This window comes from Genypterus blacodes, unplaced genomic scaffold (assembly GCF_046128005.1).
Source record: "Genypterus blacodes isolate CSIRO-AG114 ecotype Tasmania unplaced genomic scaffold, CSIRO-AGI_Gbla_v1 ptg000058l_1, whole genome shotgun sequence".
NCBI classification, from domain to species: domain Eukaryota; kingdom Metazoa; phylum Chordata; class Actinopteri; order Ophidiiformes; family Ophidiidae; genus Genypterus; species Genypterus blacodes.
The window spans coordinates 5,714,461-5,735,779 of NW_027466870.1; the positions used below are offsets into that span (position 1 = coordinate 5,714,461).

General features: G+C 49.6%; 1 protein-coding gene across 1 annotated transcript; it reads left to right on the forward strand.

Annotated features, from left to right (window-relative positions):
- The first annotated feature begins 223 nt into the window (after positions 1-223).
- Positions 224-20,819, forward strand: abl2 (c-abl oncogene 2, non-receptor tyrosine kinase). The gene is made up of 11 exons (XM_076153058.1): positions 224-865; positions 9,493-9,657; positions 11,830-12,125; positions 12,219-12,491; positions 12,616-12,700; positions 12,802-12,979; positions 13,109-13,293; positions 13,404-13,556; positions 13,685-13,774; positions 14,171-14,353; positions 15,629-20,819. Exons 1-11 carry the CDS (start codon positions 646-648, stop codon positions 17,437-17,439), a joined length of 3,639 nt encoding a protein of 1,212 aa, XP_076009173.1. The 5' UTR covers positions 224-645; the 3' UTR covers positions 17,440-20,819.
- The last annotated feature ends 500 nt before the right edge of the window (positions 20,820-21,319 follow it).

Here is a 21,319-nt window from a genome sequence, read left to right on the forward strand (position 1 = left end):
GTGGAGCATAATAAAAAATTAAATCTCAGCACACTTCCTTGACATGACAGCAATAGCAAAGTTTCACGCTATTGTTAATGTACACTTTTATGCAGGACCATGTGGGTTAATTCACGCGGCCCCCAGTGGCCCCCGCCGGTGTCGAGGAGCTGTTGAGACCCCGCTGATGGTGCAGGGGAGCAGGCTGGAGGATCGCGGTGACAGGGGATCGAACCCCCCGCCTGGTGAAACACATCTTCTATTCTGCGGTAAAGATGGCGGCGTCAGAGGGGGCGCGCAGCGGCCGGACAACGGCGAAACGAGCCTGAAAAGGTTCCGATTTTACCGGATCTCGCTTTTCTGGTACCGTAGAATTCTTCCCAGGTACCGCTCGGATCACGGAATCGGCACAAACGCTGTCACACGCCGGAGTTGTGATTTTATTGTTTGAGGCAGGGTGGGTGGGTTTCACTGGTAGCTGCTAACACGAGCTAACGGGCTAGCCAAGCGAGCTAATAGAGGCTAGTTAACGTTAGCTCGGTGAGGAGGGACGGAGGGGGGGACATTATTCGGGCCAGGCCGCTCCACTTTGGGGGGGGATGTGAACCAAAGGTGTGCAGGGGTTTGCTTGCTTAGTCCCGAACGTCCGTACACCACACTGCCGGGATGGGACAGCAGGTAGGCCGCGTCGGTGAGAGCACATCGGCCGGACTCCAGCCGCCACAGCCGCACGCGCCCCAGCCTCACCAAGTGAAGGGGAACCGGGGGAGCGGCGCCGGGAGAAGACCCCGAGAGCCCGGCAGCAGCAGCACCGGGACACCGCCGGGCAGGAGCGCTGCGGTCAACGTGCCCGACCCAGGGATTAATATATTCACACAACATTCAGGTATGGAGACGTTAAGCCATTAAAGGAGGGTAACGGGGAATTGTTCCGTTTTTCTGCTTCATGTTTGTTTGCTGCTAATCAGCGGTTGCTAGCCGAGTCCGCTAGTTTGACAACGACGCGTTAGCGGAAATGGCCAACCAACATTTGCTCTCTATGTTCTCATAATCTCACTGTGTGTACATTTTTCTATAATCCCTGTGTGAGCTGACACGAAGCGGGTAATCTGGCAGAACGAACATCTAAATGGTTCCGTTTTGACAGCAGCATATAGCGGTTTAAGTTCGGCAGTAGCATCGTGTTTGTGGGAGACAATGGTCGTGAGGACGGGAGAGCGCATCCTCTACTGCCGGAGGGTCGAGGCTGCATCTTAAGGTAGTTAAGCTCACATCTAAGGCTCCTCTTTGTGACACTTCGCTTTGGTAAACAGTGATTGTTGCCTCCGGGGGGGCTGAGTAGCATTTCCACTCCATTAACTCGCCATAGCGGCTACCACAGGCTCACATTACAGCACCGAGTGGCTTTCACATGCTTGCTTACAACCGCTGTCAGATGATGTCTACTGTTACAACACACTTAACAAGCTGACTGCACAATGTGCCAGAGTCGGGATCCCCGTGAATAATTTAAATCGCCCTCTTTCGTAATTATGTGATTACATCTATGCAAAGTCTAATTTTAAAGCTGCTGGCTTGCAAGTGTTGGCGTGCTGTGAATCTAATCTAATGCCCTGCGTGGAATGTGATCGCTTAGTGTTGATATCTGTGGCCTCATATGATCTGTAAGTTAAGAAGGACCGATGTGGGTGAAGTGCAGTCAACCTCCCGTTACCTGGGTTCCTCTTCTGCTCTGATTTTGCTACCAGACCAGCTCAGATCCACAGGGGTGTAATGGTGAGGCCATAGTGCTCTGGGACACCGGTGTCTCATTAGGAGGGAGATAACAGGATGCTTTAATGGGATGATGTGTTTTGTCTGTGGGGCTTTACCTTTACCTCGCATCGTATGTCTACGATGCTCAGAGTGTAAAATGTGGGAACTGCATTTGGCCTGGCCCACTGGGAATAGAGTACTTAAAGTTATTCTCTCGGATGTTTCCTCCAGCGAATATTCCCACATGCCCACTTCCAAAGCATTTCATTGATTGAAAACTACTGGCAACACTGGGCCTCATTTCCACTGATAGCCCACACCCAACTGCCTACACCGCTGCAGCAGCCAGCACAGACGGAGGCTCAAAGCGCTTGGGAATGGAACGCATTTTCAGTTTCTGGCTGTCGCATCTCGGCAGCTTGAAGCAGATATGGAGACACACACACACACACACACACACACAGAGATCAGCAAAGTGCACCAGCACTCAGTGTTGTGTTCTCGGGGCAGGAGTGGCCTTTTTACAGCAGCCAGGATGCAGAATGACAGCTACTCTTCAGAGCACACAATAATAGAGCAGAGACTCTAAGTGATGAGGATCCAGGCTGTGTACTGAGTGTTTTTGTTCTCTATGTAAGAATGAAACGGGAACATTTTCAAATCTGGACACAAGATCCTTTAATGCAGCTGTTTTGGTTTTCTCAGTAAATAAGGAAGTGCAAGATGTTTCTGTTTCTATCTAACGCTTCTTCCTCAATCAGTGGTTTAGTTTTTGAAATGCTGTATGAGTTTGTAATGGCATCAGCTTGTAAGTCAGACAGTCAACAACACTGTGTTTGGACTGATAGGATGAACTTGATGGCATTGGTCTTTGGATCTCATGCCTGTGTCGTGGCTATTTATCATTCCAGTGTGTATCAATGGTTCTCATGTGTGCATGTGCTTCCACTAGAGTCTCTACCAGTATGCCCGTGAGTCATTGCGGGGGGGGGGGGGGGGGTAATCGCAGCGAGCTGGCAGCCGTTGGTGTGAATCAGCTGCTGATAGGCTGCCTGGCCCACTGGCCTTTGCACAGCCAGGACTGTTCTGCCTGCTATTGTTTGTCTTCTCTCTCTTTCTTCTTCTCAAGGTGACTCAGCTCCTGTGCTCTGCTCGCCGCTGCAGCATTTGCCCTCGCCTCATCACATATTTAGCATCCCTGTCTCACAACAAGATGAGCTTTACCTTTCTGAGCCGACAGGCCAGCTGCAAAACACTGAGCTAAACAGGACAGATGAAGTGTGGGCTGCCTCCGTGCTGACTCATCGGGAGCCAGCCAGCCAGTCAGCCAGCCAGCCAGCCAGCCACCTCCTCAAGTATTGGTTGAAGTGCAGTATAGGTGAATCAGTGGCAGGAGTGTATCGATGCCCTTCTCTTCCCACATTAGCCTTGTCAGGAATGCAGACATCACTGCAATGAGTCCATCTGATACACACTGCAATGAGTAGCATTCCCTGCTATTGAATGACCACAGAGGGCTGAATGTGCTGGGAAACTGCTGTCATATTTTGCCTCTCCTGAAGGATAATACTCTTGTAAATATGTGGGCGTGTCAACCTAATTGCTGTACTGACAGCAGTAACGTGCCAGAACTGTTCTATTATCGCACCAACAGAGCAAAAGGAAGGTTATTATTTTGACTTTAAATGGCTCTGAGAAACTTTCCCCATAGAAGCAGCGCTGCTATTGAACAGAGCAGCAGCTGTACCTTCAGTGTAGCTTTGTTAAAGCTGCCCCGAGGACAGAAGAGGATCCAGGATCCAAGGGCCTAAGCTGATTTCTATCAGGGGTGGAATTAGATTAGGGACAAATCCACTTTTCTGTGGACTTGGTGTGCAAAATCCCCAACAAACAGGATAAGTCACACAGCAGCCCAGGCACAATCTGGTTAAAGTTATCTCTCAGAAGCTTCACGTGGTACGGGTCGCATTAAATAGCTTTTAAAAGACGAGATACCTGATTAGGCCAGAAGCTAATCAGTCCTAATGTCTGCTGTTAACCACCAGGAGGAGCCGTGGCCACACCTCCTCAAGTGGAAACTGGATGGAAATTAGGGCAAACTGATGAGGAAGAGGGAGCAGAGTGTGTGAGTGTGATGGACAGTAGGAGCGCCTCTATGTTCCTCAGACAGTGAAATGTGGTTTCTGTCTGCAGACTGCACAGAAGCCACGCTGTAATGGTCGCATGTTCAATAATTGATGTTTCTCCTTGCCGTCGGCAGCATCCTAACTCCACACAGCAACTCACTGACAAGCCTGTGTGTCTCCAAGCAGTCTGCAGTCCATCATGTGTGTCTCCCCAGTCTCAAAGTTACCTAAATACACACTTTGCTGCCTATTTGAAAAGGTCTCCCATCCCATGTCTGTATATTTTAATTAGTGTTCCCAGTTCTAACCCATTGTTTGCTTGACTGCTTGCTCACCCGTGTTCCCAGTGGCAGCCTGGAGTCGGAGCATCTGCTACCAGTCAGCCCACTCTAGCTCCCAAAACCACAGTCTCCCGTCTCATCCCTTGGCTGCAGCTCCCAGCCGCTCACATCATTACAGACTGAGGATTAATCACAGCAGCAGCAAACTGTCCCTTACGTCTGTCCTCCCAAAAACACTAACGTCATGTGAACTTTGTGTGTTTAAGATTTAGTGGCAGTGCTCTCGTGGTTCTGGGTTAAAATCTCAGTTTTCCTCACTGGAGCCGTGATAGCGTAGCAGTGAAAATATTAGATACAGAGTGAAAAGGAGGCGGCTGTGATTGCCAAGACTGTTAAGCATTGATTTGCTTCCAGGATCAGTCTGCTGTCGCCGGCATTATCACTGCTGCTTATCGTCTGGGTTGCAGGCTCAAGTCTCTGGCTGAAAAAGCACATTTGCTCACGTTTGCCGCAAGCATTCACACACACACACACACACACACACACACACACACACACACACACACACACACACACACACACACACACACACACACACACACACACACACAGAGGGACTCCGGCGACAGTGAAGTTGTAACACGGTGCATCTCTTTTTGAGGATTATCCCACACGTCGTCCTCCTGGTTCAAAGCTCCAGCTGAGCCGTCAGTCACATGACCTTAAGCTCCTCCCTCCTCACACGTCTGATGCTGCTGAATCTTATTTCCTTTATTCACTTCTTTCCCTTTGTTTTCACTTTATTCTGATTCTTAAGTCAAAAACGCTGCTCATCTCCATAGAGACGTCCTCCTTTGCTCCTCCTCCAGTGCGGTTCAAGGGCACTTTAAGCAAATTGCTTCAGTCCAGGAGCTGATTACAGATAAATGATAGACCCACACAGAGAGAACAGAGTGTGTGAGTGAGTAGTGGAACGCCATAGAGGGTAAAATAAAGTAGCTTAAAGCCTGAGCACGTCTTACACACACACACACACGTTCTAGCTGTCCAGAGATCGGGGCTCGAAACAAAACGAGAAGGAAGGAGAAAAGTGATGACGAAGAAGGAAAAAGGACAGCATTCTTTATAGACTGTGCAGAGACTTCCTGCGGCCTACACACTTCTCTATCCGCGGGGAGTTGGCTAATATAAACACACACACACACACCTCCGGCGGTATCTTATGGTGGGGTTTCTGTAATATATGAGTGGGCGGAGCTCATCAGCTCATCAGGACACTTAATCCTCTTCATCCAGGGCAGAGCCGCTTTCTTCTTGATGATTAAACTCTGACCAGGTTTCTATCTTTGCTCCTCTGACACACACGAAGAGACAGGAGGAGAAAAGTTCTGATGTGCCACTCTCCGCTGTCCCACTAAAGAGCACTCAGTCGTGTTTGCAGCTCACCTAGAGGGAAGCACTTACAGCCCATTATTAACCCCTAACGGGCCCTGAGAGAGGCCCGTCCGGCTGAAGTCTGGGCTAATGCCTCCATTCTTCTCCACCCCTGGATGATCCGCTAGCCCTTAGGCTCAGACTGGCCTTTGTCCGCTCCCCTAATTGCCGCGTTTTCCATTTAGACCGCAGACACGGCGAGCCATATACCAGGAGATGAATAGGGAACATTGACGGCGTTCCCGGCAACCATCGGCGCGTTTGTGCAACCGCTTAGTCAGACAGTCGTTGCCACACCAGGATGCGTTAAAGCCGCGTGTGTGCGTGCGTGTGTGTGTGTGTGTGTGTGTGTGTGTGTGTGTGTGTGTGTGTGTGTGTGTGTGTGTGTGTGTGTGTGTGTGTGTGTGTGTGTGTGTGTGTGTGTGTGTGTGTGTGTGTGTGTGTGTGTGTGTTCAGGACAGGTCTCGACATGGTTGTGAAGTATGCGAGCAGTGGATGAACTAAGAGGGTGTAGACGCACTTATTACATAACATTACGATCATTTAGCAGACGCTTTTATCCAAAGCGACTTACAATAAGTGTGTTCAACAAAGGTAGATAAAAGAACTTCAGGTCACAGAAAAGTTACTTATGTTGTGATTGAGCTGAAATGATGAGCAGACGTTATTACATTACGATCATTTGGCAGACGCTTTTATCCAAAGCGACTTACATTACATTACCACCCTTCGCAGAGGGGGGAGCAATTGAGGGTTTGGTGCCTTGCTCAGGGGCACCTCGGCAGGGGCCCGAAACCGGCGACCCTCCGGTTCCCCAGCGGAAGCACTACCCACTGAGCCACTGCCTCCCTAACTGAGCCACTGCCTCCCTACTTCACAGAGTTATGTAGAGCTCACTTCCTCCTCACACGATGGTGATGAAGCTTTGATGAGTTTGATGTGTCGTCCCTCCTCTTTATACTGTCAATAAGTTACTTACAAATATGGTTCATGAGGAGATCCAGGTCCAAGCACCATTTGTGATTATTGTTCATTACATCATCACCCGTCCGCCCCAGCTCTCGTCCCCTCCTGTCTCCCGTCCTGACCGGGTTGCGTAATATCTTCTCCGTGTGGCTCTGTGCTCTTTGTTTGGCTTCCTGTAAGCAGCCCTCCGTACCTCCATCATTGTGTTCTGCTCTGCTGGGATATTTCTGGACATCACGCTGCTCTGTTTTATTCTCCAGCAGCTAAAAATAAACCGGCCAAGGCCTTCACGTGTGATCGGAATCGGTTCTGATTAGCATGTGTATGTAATGTTTAAGGCCGTGGCGATACTTTGATTGGTTGGTGAAGTGTTTGTAGACAGACTGAGACACACACACACACACACACACACACACACACACACACACACACACACACACACACACACACACACACACACACACACACACACACACACACACACACACACACACACACACACACACACACACACACACACACACACACACACACACACTCTCTCTCAATCCAGCAGACAGTCACACAAACAGCTGCAAGGGGAAGCAGGATCCCGGGACAGCCGAGGAGATTCAGTATCGCCATTGGTAAGGGTGTGTGATGTGTGTGTGCGCGCGTGTGTGTGTGCGTTGGTGCTTTAGGCCCGGGGTCACCTCTGTTCCAGCTGTCTTAAAGGCTGTACGCTTGGCTTGCCCCTAAGACTCACACATACGCTCTCTGCGCCGCTGTCGCACAAAGCCGTAGTTTCTTCAGAATGTGCACATGTGCTGCACACACACACACACACACTGAGGCACCGTGACGGGCACACGCCAAACCCCACGCAGACCAACTGCTCCCTCAATCAAACGTGTCAGCACGTGAGCTCCAGCTCAGGGAGCAGAGCGTCCTGCTGCTCTCTGTATTCTCTGTGAATCAGATCGATGCGTTTGAGTTTAGATTGATTTAAAGAAACAGGTTTGGGTTCCAGATGTTGGATGGTAGGCAATGTGCTGGAATTAGATTATTTTTGTGCAGGTCTCGGTCTACTTGACGCATCAGTGGTTTGTGATTAATTTTGCGTATTGATCTTTGTGTCTCAGGTTGTGTGTGTGTGTGTCTGATTCTCCTGGCGTCTACGTATTCTGCGTAGAATAATTCAGAAACCAGCGGCGTGACGTGCAGCCGTGTGAGAACAGCTGCCTGGGCCTGTGTGGAGCAGTTGCACACACACACACACACACACACACACACACACACACACACACACACACACACACACACACACACACACACACACACACACACTCGCACAGAGGCAAGTGCGAGTCAATAAGAAGTCTCCCCTCCGAGGGTAAACCGCACCGGCCATCTGCTGCTCGGCCCAGGCCTCACACACACACACACACACACCCCCCTCGTCATATTGAGCTCAACTTTCCTCCCCACCGCTCACCCGACCCCCAACGTGTGTGTATCTGCCATAGGTACCCCCTCCTCCCCCCACACGCCTCTCTCTCTCCCTCACACCGCTGCCACGTCCCTCACTGTGCGTCCCACCGCAGAGAACATCAGTCATGGCCGTCTGTGCTCTCCAGATGGACCATGGAAACCCTGAGTCCTCCCCGCCACATCAAAGACACTAAGGATTTCTCGGCAGGAGGCAGCGAGTCACGACTGTAGCCTCAGAAGTTTAGGCGGTTTAATCCAAGGCCGGCGTGGGTAAATACTTCCTCTGGGGGGTCTCTGTTACTCCCTCGCCTGCATCTCCTTCCTCTCTCAGCCAGAGGATGTTTTAGACGCCACGCTCGCGCTCTACGCTTCGCCGTAGTTGAGGGCGGCAAACGCTGAGGAGCTTAAGAACCGCCGGGCTCGGAGTCGCCACGTTGGACGGAGGTTAACACACTCTGGGATACTGAACTGAACACGGGCAGAAGATGTACTGGGAGCTGTGGCTGAGTCAGGTCACAGCCAGCGCCGCGCTGCAGTGCATGCTGGTCCAGAATAAAGGTAGGGCGCTCCTCAGTCTGCAGGTGGAGAAGGATGATGGAGGCAGAGTGTGTGTGTGTGTGTGTGTGTGGGTGTGGAGATTCTCTTGACATTTGTTCCTCCACTCTGTTTAACACTGCATTAAGCTCAGAGATGCAGCTCATCTATACGCATTCAACATTTACAGTTTATTGTTGTTATTGGCCTTTAAAGTTGTGTTATTCCCGTGATTTGTTTATCATCCTGACCGTCTCTCTGCTCTCAGCTATGAAGCCACAAACAGACAGAGTGTATTGGAGCAGCTTTCATGATAACAGAGTGTGAGTCAGTGTGAGGAGTGGATTGTTCAGCGCTCAGTCTTCTCCTCCTCCACTCCTCCACTCCTCCACTCCCTCCAGCAGCTGTTCAGACACGCAGGGACTTTGGCAGCAGCTGTCGAGTGCAGCACACATTAGCTACGCGTCCACTAGTTCATATTCCGTGGCGTGGGCATGTGTAGAGATGGCTGAGAAAACAAAGGGAGCCTTTCCTCCCTCTCCCTCTCCGTCCCGTGGCTCCTCCCTCGCCCGCTCTTCTCTCCATATATACGCGTCCCAAACACTCCCACTTCAATTCCTAGCAGGCTCGGGCTTCACACACAGCGTCTGGAGTGTGCGCAGCATGTGATTAGTGTTTCTGGGCGTGTGGACAGGTTAACGTTATGGTTCTGAGGTGCCTACAGGCAAACAGCAGCTTCGAGGAGGACTGGACCGCACTGGGCAGCAGCGGCCTCCACACGGGGCTCAGACAGGCAACTGGGCCTGGACTCACAGGGGGAAAAGGTCTCAGAACAGGAGCTTTGTCTCAGATCTTGTGGTATTGACAGTTAGATAGCGGGATGTCTGCGCTGCATAAATGTGTGTATGTGAGGTCTAAATGAAGATCTTCCTCTCCTCTCCCTCCAGAAGCTCTCCACCGGCCGTTCGGCCTGGATTCGGCGGCACTGACGGAGGCCGTCCGCTGGAGCTCCAAGGAGAACCTACTGGGTGCGGCCGAGAGCGACCCCAACCTCTTTGTTGCACTTTACGACTTCGTGGCCAGCGGAGACAACACGCTCAGCATCACCAAAGGTAAACAAACAACACGCCGCTGCATCCGGCCACGCCGCTCCACCATAGAGCCTCCACACATCAGCCATCATTTTGGGCCACGCTGTGTTGTGTGTTGTGTGTTTGTGTGCGACGTCAATGGCTGGCAAATGATTTACTCCTCGAAAGTGTTTAGTGAGTAAAGTTGAGCGATGCCAGAGGAATGTTTGCGAGTCAACAGAGGTTACCCAAGCTCCTGTGTGATTGCGTCACGTCCCCACTCCACCTGTTGGGCCTGCAGTGCAGCGATGCCTCACACCTCCTGAAAGAGTTTCTGCTACACGCCTCGATCTTGCCCTCTGTCACACCTTTACCTCATCATTCCATCTGGCAAACGGCTGAAAACGCCCATGTCCAGCCACACTGAGGATGATGAATGAGTTCAGCCTTCAGTGAGGCCAGCAGATGAAGAATAATAGTGTATGGTGGTGTAGATGATGGTAGTGTAGCATAGATTTGTTTTCTTGTTTACAGGTTAGTTCTTCCTCTCTACCAGGCAACCAGCTGCCTCAGTAATGAGCCAAACATGTCCTCATGTCGTCTACAGTCAGTCCAGCCAACATAAAGCATTAGACGCGGTGTAACGTGTTAATTATCCATCATTTTAACACTTCCACAGCTGTTGCCTGGGTTTGGAGCGATGTTTAGACTCTGACTCACAGCATGAGTCTGAGCTCGCCGCCCACATGGCACTTTACTCTCTCACACAGGGACATGAGCGCCGGAACGATACGGAATAATAACACGGAATCTGTGACAGTGACAGGTGGATGAGAGGAGGCCCAGCACAGAGACTTAACGTGTCTGCGTCTGGGGCCCATCATGGTCTCAAGCACACACGGCCTCCCTGTCTCCCTGCTGGAAGGCAGGGAGGCACTCAGGGAGGGACTCAGTGTTTCCACTCCCACAGGAGGCACAGACTCAGCGGAGACTCGTGGGTTCGCACCGTTCAGCTTGGGTTGGCGTCTCCCGTCTAATAGTTTGAGGAGCTCAGACATGCAGCTCTGACCGCTCGCTCCCAGATATTAAGGCGTCACGGTCGTCACGGTCGCCACGGCCTCCAGGCGACCGCGCAGTCCTCAGTGATGACTAAGGAATGCGGTGACGAGGTCGAGGAATACTTTGATCCTAAACGTGAGCGGAGCGAATAGGGAAGCAAAGGGCGACTCAGGCCTAAAGTGAAGGCTGTCCACTTCCTGTCTCTGTCCCCCCTGGCCGTCTCTGTCTCTCACAGGCCCCAGTGTGTCCCCGCTGTCTTCTTCATCTCTCACTCCGTCCCTCCCAGCCCGGAGAGATCCATCTCCCAAATCCTTGTTTTCACTGTTTGCCTTTATAAACTAAACGTTTCAAGATGTACAAAACAAAATGGAGTATTAGTTTCAGCAGCATACAGTATCCATGTCCTTTTGTTCCTAAGCGGACGCTGTGTGCTGGAGTGTTTTTGATTGGTTGTTGTCAGTGCAGACAGAGGGACAGAGACACAATAGGACAGACGAGCTGCGTGTCGCTTTGACCTGTAGGAGAGGAGAAAGTCAATACAAACACACTCTTGCTTTCGCTGCTCCGTTCAGGCATTTGTGGCACCGTCCTCCCTCCTTTCCTCCCTCCTTCCTCCCTCCGTCCTTCCTCCCTCCCTCCCTCCTCCAGCCTCGTCTCCAGCGCTGACGTAAGAGGCGGACGGAGACAGGCAGCAGAGCGAGTCGCTACACGCGGCGCTCTGCCGACCCCTCTCTGACAGATATGCCGCACACCCAACCCTGTCATTGTTCCACATCTCCTCATGCCGTTTCTATGGCAGCCACATCATATCTCCACTCCTCTGCCGTGTCGCGACCTGTTATTAAAGGTATCATGACACGAGACCCAAACCCCACGGCAAATGTTTTTCCTCCATCCCGCCTGTAGCTAAGCAATTTGAAAGAAAGAAAAGCTGTCGAGTGAAAACCTGTAATCTACGTCAGACGCTTAATTGCTCCATGAAACGTTGCGGCATTCTTTCCGTGCTTGTGATTACAGAACGCCTCTTCACATTGGAGAAGTAATGATTAAAGCGTGAGGACGATTTCAGGAGGACAGTCCAGCAGCAGACTGTCCAGCTGTATCACCCAGGTTTAAATGTCTCCTCCCCCCTCGTGTGTGTGTGTGTGTGTCCAGGTGAGAAGCTCCGCGTGTTGGGCTACAATCAGAATGGCGAGTGGAGCGAGGTCCGCTCTAAGAACGGGCAGGGCTGGGTGCCGTCCAACTACATCACCCCGGTCAACAGCCTGGAGAAGCACAGCTGGTACCACGGGCCCGTCTCCCGCAGCGCCGCCGAGTACCTGCTCTCCTCCCTCATCAACGGCAGCTTCCTGGTGCGGGAGAGCGAGAGCAGCCCCGGCCAGCTGTCCATCTCGCTCCGGTACGAAGGGAGAGTCTACCACTACCGGATCAACACTTCTTCTGACGGAAAGGTAGAGGCCCGATGATGTTAGATGAGTTGGGGCTTTACAGAAGAACGGACGCGTCTTTATTTTCTGCTCTTCCCCCCTCCCTCCCCTCCTCAGGTATATGTGACGTCGGAGAGCCGCTTCGCCACCCTGGCCGAGCTCGTCCACCACCACTCCACTGTAGCCGACGGCCTGGTCACCACATTGCACTACCCGGCGCCCAAATGTAACAAGCCCACGGTGTACGGCGTGTCGCCCATCCACGACAAGTGGGAGATGGAGCGCACCGACATCACCATGAAGCACAAGCTGGGGGGAGGCCAGTACGGCGAGGTGTACGTGGGCGTGTGGAAGAAGTACAACCTCACCGTGGCCGTCAAAACGCTCAAGGTGAGGAGAGCCGGCCGGACTGAGGCTCGGGCACAGCTGCAGCTATAGATCACCCCCTGCAGGCTGATCTCTGAATTACACCTGCACTGTTATCCTAACTGTTCCTTTATCTCCCCTCTCCCAGGAGGACACCATGGAAGTGGAGGAGTTCCTAAAAGAGGCTGCAGTTATGAAAGAGGTTAAACACCCAAACCTGGTTCAGCTGTTAGGTCAGTACATCACCTCAATGTGTTCTATCCCCCTGAATCATGACAGATCTGGTTCAGGCAGACAGGCTCACATGTGTCCCTCCTGTCCTCCTCTCCCACAGGTGTGTGTACTCTGGAGCCTCCCTTCTACATCGTGACAGAGTACATGCCCCATGGCAACCTGCTGGACTACTTGAGAGATTGTGACAAGGAGGAGGTGAACGCTGTGGTGCTGCTGTACATGGCCACACAGATCTCCTCTGCTATGGAATACCTGGAGAAGAAGAACTTTATACACAGGTGAGGACAAATCTGAGTGTGTATGTGCCTGCCTCTACTTGCACATGTATTGATCTCATGTCGCCACACATTCTTCTACCCTGATGAACTTCCTTTCACCGCTCCTCCTCCTCCTCCTCTGTCTCTTAGGGATCTGGCAGCGAGGAACTGTCTGGTTGGGGAGAATCATGTAGTGAAGGTTGCAGACTTTGGTCTGAGCAGGTTGATGACGGGCGACACCTACACAGCTCACGCCGGAGCCAAGTTCCCCATCAAGTGGACGGCGCCAGAGAGCCTCGCCTACAACACCTTCTCCATTAAGTCTGATGTCTGGGGTGAGTCGCACTGAAGAAACATTCTCATCCTCATTCATTTGCCCTTTAACACTCTTTAACTAATATCCATCACGCAAATGTTTGAACCTCTGTATTGTTGTTGCTTGCAGCTTTCGGGGTGCTGCTGTGGGAAATAGCTACCTACGGCATGTCTCCATACCCGGGCATCGACCTGTCTCAGGTCTATGACCTGCTGGAGAAAGGGTACCGCATGGAGCAGCCTGAGGGATGTCCTCCCAAAGTCTATGAACTCATGAGAGCCTGTGAGTAGCAGCTAACCTGCCTACGCACTGTTAGGGAAACATAAACAGACAGCCTGTGTCTTCATCTCATGCAGTACTTTTGTGCAGTGCTTTAGCCTAAATAGACCGTTCTGTTTGTTTGTCACCAGGCTGGCAGTGGAACCCACTGGACCGACCTTCATTTGCTGAGATCCACCAAGCATTTGAGACAATGTTTCATGACTCCAGCATCTCTGAAGGTAAGGGAACACGTAGCTGAGCTCAGGAGCTCAGGCGCAGCTTTTCTCAAGCTTCTATAAATAGCAGTGCCCATTAAGCCTTAATGGATCAGGGATCAGTCTCTCTGACTTTGATTTGTGTACTTAAAGGAGAGGCAGCTGGAGAGGATCCCTGATCAAATGAAACTTTAATGAGCCCTGGTGAGATACTGACATAGTAACAGGAAAGAATACAAGACATCTAAATAGAGGGGAGAATAACACACAGGATTAATCAGGCGAGAGAGAGAGAGAGAGAGAGAGAGAGAGTGAGAGAACATGTTGTAATGAAAGTTTTCTTAGGTCAGTAAACGAAAGTTGAATTAGATGTAGTTTGTGGCTGCTTGTTGAAGCTGTGTTGTCTTGTCTCCATTGCAGAGGTAGCAGAGGAACTGTGTAAGACCGCCTCCTCTGGTCACTGTGCAGCACTGCACTCCTTCAGCCACGACATGCCCCTGCTGCCCTCCAAGTCCCGCACACTCCACAAGCACACTGAAAACAAGGAGAACATCGAGGGCGGGCTGGACGGGCGACCCGACCGCAGCACACACGGTCACTCAGGTACACCCAGCTACGCCCACCTCACTGCCAACCAATCAGACCTGGCCTGTTATGATTCCGCAGGTATGCCAGGTGGCAACGAGTCGGACAGCAGTCATCTGCAGAGACGGCAGGCTCTCCGTCTGAAGAGAAGAGCCATCATCTTCCTCACTGAGCCGCAGAGCCAGCAGATGGCATCTGATGAATTCATTTGAAATCAATTCAAAAAGTCTGATCTTGGATTTGAATTTACCAAACAAAATAACAAAGAATGGAGCGACTCTTCCTTGTTACATGTGGATAACCCCAACATTAAAAGACATCATGTCTGTCTGTTGTTTTAATAATTATTTATTTGTCTTTTGTTTTGTTATTAAATTGTTTTAATTTTTCTGTATGTTTAATTGATTTGTAAAGCAAACTGATCAAACCTTTTCCTTTATTATCCCCTCTTCTGTTCATGCTCACCAGTACTGTGAACACACACACACACACACACTCAGGACCCTGTACACAAGCATGTAGATGAGAACACCTCCATGGTCCTTTTAGTTATCATAACTGTTTCAGGCGCTTTCATATTTGAATGAACAGAAGCTCTACAGAATAACTAGTGATTGACCTTTGACCTCCCAGCTGACATCGTCATTCAGATCAGATCCGTTAACATGAGATGACTGAGCTGCTATTGAGTGACATAACATTTTCAGTATTAAATCAGTCGGTGAACTTGGCTACTTTCCTTCCACTAACCTCCATCTACAGTCTGCTTAGTGGAGACTCTGCCTCAGTCTGTATTAATGTGAAGTTTAGCCAGAGAGTCAAATAACTTCTCTTTAAACAAAACACTCACTGCCTCCTCTCCCAGCATGAGACTCGGCCGTCCCTGCCCTCTCACCCGGTCCCTGAAGTATCCTCCCATCTTTTACTAACTCAGCTTGTTAAATCTGCAGCTTGTCGCTCGGCGCTCTCTGGCATGACCTCAAAACTTTCCGTCCATTTCCCCCCAAATGATTTTTCCTCACTCAGGAGTCCCACAGGAAGAACGCAGCTTTTAGTAGAGGAGGAATCGATGTCCATCTCATTACAACAACACACAGCTGTCTTATAGAATGAGTGACATTAATGCATACAGGCAAACAAACTCAACCACCAAAAGACCTCGAAACAATGTCTTTCAGTGGTTAGACTGAATAAATATTGACATGTTCCTGGTGAATCCCGCCTGGCTTTGCTGTGTGGTGTTAATCTTTCTCTCCTGTATGTGTGTGTGTGTGTGTGTGTGTGTGTTTGTAGGCTGGGCCTCAGCTCTGCTGGGAGGGGACAGTCGGTCGGGCAGCTCCCCGGCTCTGCCCAGGAAGCAGCAGCCTCGGGACAAATCTCCCAACAGTCTATTGGAGGACGCACAGGATATCGGCACATTCACCCGGGACCGGAAAACTGGTTTCTTCAGCTCCTTCATGAAGAAGAAGTCTTCCTCCTCTTCTTCCTCCTCGCCGTCCACCCAGATTCAACAGAGCCTTCCCACGCCGCCCAAGAGGAGCAGTTCCTTCCGGGAAATGGAGACGCAACCTCACAAGAAGTACGAGCCCACGGCTGACTTCAGTGCCCCCCCGCCCATGTCCCAGTCTGACACTTTAGGGGGCTTCTCTGCCTCTCCCTCCCACTCTCACGGGGAACCCACCCAGTCACAGTCGCGCTGCTGTGGAGCCACATTTGGACAGAAGTCCTCTGGCGGGGGCCTTGGTTCTCAGGTGGGGAGTAGCAGCAGTTGGGGGGGCTTAGCTGGCTTCTTTACCCCTAGACTCATCAAAAAGACCCTGGGACTACGGACAGGGAAGACCACCTGTTCAGAGGAAGGTGGAAGCATGGTTGGAGGACCCAAACCCTTCCCACGGTCCAATTCTACCTCCTCAATGTCAGCTGGGCTGCCAGACCTGGAACGCATGGCCCTCACTTTACCTAGGAACCGTAGTGCTAAGCCCCCTCTTGAAAGGACCGCGTCCACAACCTCTCAGCCAGAGAACGGGGCGGTACGACCCTCCGAGTCCCTGCTGAGGAGGATGGACGAGGGGACGGCACAAATCAGGGAGAGGCCCAAAGCCAAACTCCTCCCCCGGGGCACCGCTCCAGGGGTGAGGGCGCCTGGGGTCGGGGGGGAAGTGGGGGAGTCGGACACTCTGTCCCGTGTTAAAGAAGGCAGAGAGGAGGGCGGGGCGGGAGCGGACAGGCAGCAGGGGTGGGCGTCGCCCGCTAAGACTTCTGGTTCAGGCGCGTCATCTGGTGCCACAGGTGCTCCAACACACAACCACAAAGTCCCCGTCCTCATCTCCCCCACGCTGAAGCACAGCCCAGCTGACGTGCACCTGGTCGGGCTGGACTCTCAGGGGAACCGCTTCAAACTGCTGTCTGAGCACCAAGCAGACAGAGACAGACCCAGACTCGTCAAACCCAAATGTGCTCCTCCTCCCCCTCCCACTCTGCGTAGCCTCCAGCACTCCTACAGCGCTGACGGGGAGGAGCAGGTAGTAGGACCGCCCGTGGAAGTCAACGGAGACACGTTAAAAGGTCATAGGTCAGGGCGAGCATCAGGAGGAGTAACGACCGGTAGACCGTCAGTGCCACCACCGCAAGTGCCTCCTGCCTCCTCCTCTGCCACCACCAACAATTTAACTCCCACCAAAATGGCCAACGGGGCCACGACAATGGCCTCACACACGGCGCCATCTGCTGGCTCCAAAGTGGCACTGCGGCGAACCAGGCAGCAGGTGGAGAGGGTGCCGCTGGAGCGCGTGAGCCGGGAGGCCCTGCTGGAGTGCGCCGAGTGCCTGAGCAGCGCTCTGCAGGCCACAGAGAGCCCCACCAGCAGCCAAGTGCTGGACGCCGGCCACCAGCTGCTAGACTACTGCTCAGGTTACGTGGACTGCATCCCCCAGATGAGGAACAAATTTGCGTTCCGAGAGGCTGTGGGCAAGCTGGAGCTCAGCCTGCAGGAACTGAGGGCCTCATCGTCCGGGGGCGGAGGACTGAGCGGTGTGGGGCCCAGCACTGTATTGGACAACCTGCACAGCTGTATTAAAGAGATTAGTGACGTTGTACAGAGGTAGCCACGGTGACGACACCAACCAGTCACACTTAAGCACCCGAGAGAACGCTTATATTCCCTTTTTTGTTATGTTTGTGGTTCTATTCACAGCTTTTTGGGTGACAGAGTGAGAGGAGGAATCTCAAGTACCTCAGAGAAATCACTACAAAAGGTTCATCTTTTATTGTTTACAAAGACTGTTTCATAAAGATGCCAGTGTGGACAATAGTTTTGCTCTGACCTGTACATAGAAAAAAAGTGTTTATACCAAACTAAAGGTGGTTTAAGTCACATGGTGAAACATTCTCGTCCCGAGTCTCCGCCCGGTTGTGAGAAAAGGCTTGTTTGCTAAATGAATGTGGAGTTTGATCAGCTGTGTGTTGCTAACCCAGGAAGTAGGTTTGAAAAAAAGAGAGACGCTCGCTCTGCTTATCTGTCAGTCTATCATGATGATGATGTTGCCCAGCATGAACAAGAGATGTTATACGCTTGTTTCCCTGCTTGAGGTGAGGATAAGGCCTTTTCTACATACGTGTACTCTGTCATGCTTAAGTGTCTGGAGCAGTGAGAGACCAGAAGCCATGAAGCTGAAAGAGCAGAAACAGGAAACATTAGAATTCAACATGATTCCGGGTTTTGGGGTCTCAAATCAACACTATAGTCGTTTGTGTGCAGGTCATGTCTCAGATTATTCCACTTTCATAGTTTGTAGCGTCATACAAATGGGGAGAAATGGGTTCAAATCCCATCGCAACACCTAGAGCTCAATAGAAGTGTTGTGTTGTTTTAACTCTTTTAACTCTGAGAAGAAACGATGTGGTGACTGTGACATTCCAATGTGTCCTCGCTAAGCTGAGAGATGAGGAAGATTGAGCCAGAAATCACAATCGGTTACAATATTGGGAAAAGACAAGTGTTTGAATAAGCTACATGACTCACGTTTACCTTTTAGTAATACCAAATACAGAATTCAATTAGAAGACACAATGATGTAGTTACAGTTTTATAAAGTTCTGTTTTGTTCTGCAACGAGTAAATCATCACGGGTGGGTGTGGGAGGTTTTGTCATATGCACATGAATGACCACATGACAGATATGTAGCAGTTGTAGTTCAGCGCGACAGGACCTTCTTGTTTCCACGGCGACTCTGCCTTTATGCCGCGAGAGCCGCTCACTCCTGAATCAAGAGCGTGAATGCAAAACGTCTTTGAGACCAAACAAGTTCAGTCGTGTTGAACTCCAAGCTGCTGGGTATCCAGTGAGGTGAATGACTGAGTGACGGATGTTTACACCTTAACACAGTGCCACATGAAGGGGGGGGGGGACAGGGGGGCCCAGTCCTCCTAATGCATTTCAACACTTCTGTCCAGTTTTCTTTGCACACTGCATTTGTTTTTGATGCATATTGGGATGTAGGAGAGAGGGGTGAGGAGAGAGAGCACAGGGTAGAGCACGAGGAGGAGGAGGAGGAGGTGATGAAGTGGGACAGTATTTCTCCAAGTGTCCTTCTCAGTATGGACAGTGCCAGACTCCCCGTCGCCTTGTTGTGGCCTGAGTGCCTCCGATTTGTCGATGAATGAACACTGCGATGTGCAGCAGCAGCAGCGACCTGCTTACAGTAATCACACAGTACTGATCTCTCAACAAACTGCAGTATGTCTTCAGCACATGAGAAATTTGTACATTATTTGGTTCAAAGAAAAATGCTTTTTAGAATGTGTCTATGTATGAACTTGAATTTTAAATTATTCTTTTTTTATTAAAAGCACAGACCTATTTTAAAAGTATAAATGTTATGTAAATATTTGATTTATTTCATATCCTGGAAACAAACTTTAATGTGTGGTCACGACATGAGGAGAAATGTTTTAGACTGATGAGATGTTTTGCAACTGAGGTCCATGCATTCACCGCTGATCTGAGCTTCTGCTTTATGAATGTATTCTATTCATTTATGAACCCTGACAAAGGATCACGTGCATGAATCTGAAATGAGAATGTGCCATTTTTTGTTTTGCATTTACTGGCCTTTTAAAGACAAATTGTTACATTAAATCATTGAATTAAGAGCTGAAGTGGCTGTTTGGAAGCATGTGGGCCAGTAAATCCTCTAAACTCTGTATGTGCCAGTAGTACATATGCTCACACACACACACACACACACACAACACAGATATCTCCATGTGAAATGTTTTTGCTTGCGTTACTTTGGGTTGCTTCTTAACGTACACTGGAAAGGCCTCAGACCCATGTTTGCATCCAAGGACTTCCAAATAGAATAACATCTGTAAACACTACAGATCTGTAACACTCTGGCTATGTCTCTGTTCGTAACACTTGATGAATTCCCCAATGTTCTTTGGTGCATTTCATGATTTTTGTGTCAGTAAAATGTCACACTTCTTGCCAAACAGGATACTATGAGAGATTTGTGTTTTGTTTTCTATTCACTGTGAGTTTCAAGGACAAAAATGCAGTTGTCTCTTCTTTTCTTTTTTTTTTTGGAATATATAATTCTTGGTGCCTTTTCGTGAACAATTACTTTAACAATACATCATCACTGCAAGTATATTCACAGGTATGGCCGTGTGTTTACCATCATCGGGCCATTTGTGTGTGTGTTCTTTAGGGATACCGTTTGTGTCATGAGATTGTGATGAGGTCACGACAACAAGCATTTCTGTCAGACGGGGGCGTACAGATGTAAACTTGAAAACAAAAAAGGTGCACTTTGTCTATTTACTCAATGTATTACAACACTTGGTTGCTAAGATCACGTGTGGCAATATGCACGCCATGATGTGTTAACTCTCCAGCCAATAACACAGCTGAGTCTGGTGCACTAAACACAAGCTGCTCTGTTTCATAAACTGATCACTTCAAAGGTTTTTCTAACAGTTTTCTCTTGTATTCTTTGACTGCCTCGTGCCAGTTTTGCCTGTTTTGTTGGCAATGATTCTGAATGCGTCCCTGGATCAGTTTTCACTCAAATATATCCGAGCCTTATCAAAGACGGAGAATTACCTCCGCTTAATCAAAAAGAAGCCGTCTCCCTGTAAAGGAAGCCTTTGAAACTACCCACAATGCAACACATTTCTAGTATTTCAGTGCTAACGGTCAATTTGTTGATCTGGTTAATCTGTTAAACTGAACCAACAGCATGTCTAACACTTCAGCCGACCACATTCTTTATCAGTCTTTAGCATTATCTTTATTTATGCCGCCTATATTTATCCTGTATATCTATTTTCCTCCTGTCTCCCTGTTTTTTTGAGAACAGTGCAGGAGAACATGTATGTACCCATCGTTATGCCAAAGGCCACTTCTTCAGTTGTACGAGTGCAATGAAAACAACACACACACACACACACACACACACACACACACACACACACACACACCATAAAGAAATATGTGAATCTAAACAGGGATGAGAAATGGCAGAGATGCTAACATATTAACTTTTTTATTGTACAAAATATATATTTTGTGTGTTTTTTTAATTTAAATCTCACATTATATTACTGTGAACTTCTGCTTATCAGTGTTAAGCCTATTGTAAATAATAAAGATATTGACGAATATTGGATTGTATTTGATTGTTTTAATTGCACATTAACCATTTCATGATAATTTGAACTCAACTGAAATTTGTGTTACTGTATTTGTAAGTCAACAACCATTTTCCAATTAATATTAACATCAAAGAGCTCCAGTAAAACCAAAGCTGTACACCTGTGTTCTGATTGTGGAAAATATCATGAATTAATAAATTAATATACAATTTCTTATCAGTGAAGTGAACCCATTGTGACACACAGCAACGGTTTTATGTCAATATAACTAATTGATGTGAAAGTAAATCAAGTGAATCATCCATCTACCCACTTTAAAGGGCAAA